This window comes from Monoraphidium neglectum, assembly GCF_000611645.1.
Source record: "Monoraphidium neglectum strain SAG 48.87 unplaced genomic scaffold scaffold03345, whole genome shotgun sequence".
NCBI classification, from domain to species: Eukaryota; Viridiplantae; Chlorophyta; class Chlorophyceae; order Sphaeropleales; family Selenastraceae; genus Monoraphidium; species Monoraphidium neglectum.
Window position 1 is genome coordinate 5,319 of NW_014010283.1, and position 1,982 is coordinate 7,300.

Below are 1,982 nucleotides of genomic sequence, written 5' to 3' on the forward strand. Positions count from 1 at the left end.
TTGGTATTGTGAAAGATCAGGCCCCCCGGCCTTCGCATTAGGCGGTGTTCGCATTTCGCTTTACCGGGAGGATGGGGGTCAGATTTGTATTGGTGCAGGACGGGCCCCCTGAAAGTGTTCACAATAGGCAGAAAGTTCGCATCACCGGGGTTCACTGTAACGAGGGATGACTGTAACGCAACGGCAGCACAGCTCTTGCACTAGTGTGTGCGGGTGGTAGGGTTCATGGGGCGCTGTCTGCCCTTGACAACGGTTGCTGACACGGCCGGAAGGGCAAGTGGTGGTCAGCCCGGCTGAAGATAGCCAGGTGCAGCGGTACCTATGTTACATTGCATAACATTCCATTGCATTACATTACATTACATTACATCACACTTTTCCAGCAGCGAGGGGAAGTGGGGAGAAACCCTGGCTCCCCAAAGGGGTGACCGACCGCCCGGTACCGTAAAGGCCAGAGGAGAAAGCGGGTGCGGCCAAGTCGGCAATTAAGAAGAGGGCGCATGCCTCATTGGCAGGAGAGACAAGCAAGCCTTCTTCCAAGCGGGGTGGTTAGAGCCGCAGTCGTCTAGGTGAACGGGGACATCAATCCCTATGGCAGCGCAGTCTCGCCTCGCTACGTCAAACCATGACACGCGCGGCCGCCCCACAGCGCGCTGGCCTGGGGCGGTGCTCCAAAGCGCCGGTTTAGGCAGACGGGTGTGGGTCACGCGCATAGTAGTGGTGGTACCAATGGGGTGCTCTGTGCAACGATCATAGATATAATTGCTCAAGTGACGGTCGCTGCGGCGCACACCCAACATCAGCCGCAGGCAGTCTTTATAAATGGTGTTTAGCCGCTTTGCCAGGCCATCAGGAAAGCGCCCACGATTCACTGCCAAACAGCAAAATGGGTAAGAGCTTAGGGTTTAGGGTGTTGGCTGAGCACATATTGTCAAAAACATACTTGGGACCCACTACAAACACCTGGGTGGGTGCATCCATGACCATGAGAAACTGAACCAGCAACTCATCAGGGGTGGAGCAGGTGAGGGCCATATCATCAGCGTGCGTGAGAAGCGAAACATCGGTGTGGCAGGTGCCACCTGCACAGTGATGCGGTCACCCAAAGGGCAGGTCAAGGTGCCAACACAGGCAAAGGCGACAGCCACCACACAGTCCCTGAGCATGCGCGTCAGTGCCTGCCTCAACACAAAGTCTATAAACACGTTGAGCAACAGCGGCGCAATGACACAACCTTGCCTAACAACACACAAAACATCACACGCTTCGCCCTCGAGAGGCCCCGGGCGCACGGCCGCCTGAGTGCCTGAGTGCAGGCCCTGAGGTCCACCAGCAGCTCCACCAGGAGAGAGGGAACGCCACAGGCCCGCAGCACTCGCCACAGCGCGTCACGCGGCACACAGTCAAACACCTTACGCAGGTCAATCGATGAACGCCAAGAACAGGGGTTGCCCCGTGTGCTTCCAGCTCCGCACCATAAGTTGGCGCAGCGTGAAAGTGGCATCAGTGAGACCGCGGCCGGGCCGAAACCCGCATTGTGCTTCTAACAGCCGTGCATCAAGGTGCTGTGAGACCCGTCGCCGGCAACAGCAGAGCCTCACAGGCCTTGCCAGGAATGGAGAGAAGGGTGATCCCACACAGGTAATCGCACACGCGCTTATCTCCTTTGTCCTTGTACAGGGCTGCCAGAAGCGCGCGCTTCCAATCCACAGGGGCCTTGCACACCCGCCAGACTGGGCAAACCACGCAGTGAAGGTAGCTGACCAGGGCTGGCGACGCCTTGAGCATCGGCGCATTAATGCCATCTGCCCCAGGGGCGGCCGCATTGCGCAGGCTGCCCACTATGTTGTCAACCTCTGCCAGCGTCGGCTCTGCAACCATCTGCTCTGCTGATAAAATGGGCCTGGGCGGCGGCTCTGGTGGGGGCCGCCCCTTGGGGGGATCCATTGGCAAGTCGCGTCGCGGACCAGGCAACTCAGGAG

At 58.6% G+C, this 1,982-nt stretch overlaps 1 protein-coding gene across 1 annotated transcript; it reads right to left on the reverse strand.

Annotated features, from left to right (window-relative positions):
• Positions 1 to 1,557: 1,557 nt before the first annotated feature.
• On the reverse strand, positions 1,558 to 1,881 carry MNEG_12630 (hypothetical protein; the record flags this gene model as incomplete). The annotated part of the gene is made up of 1 exon (XM_014038899.1): positions 1,558 to 1,881. One exon carries the CDS (start codon positions 1,879 to 1,881, stop codon positions 1,558 to 1,560), a length of 324 nt encoding a protein of 107 aa, XP_013894353.1.
• Positions 1,882 to 1,982: the final 101 nt, after the last annotated feature.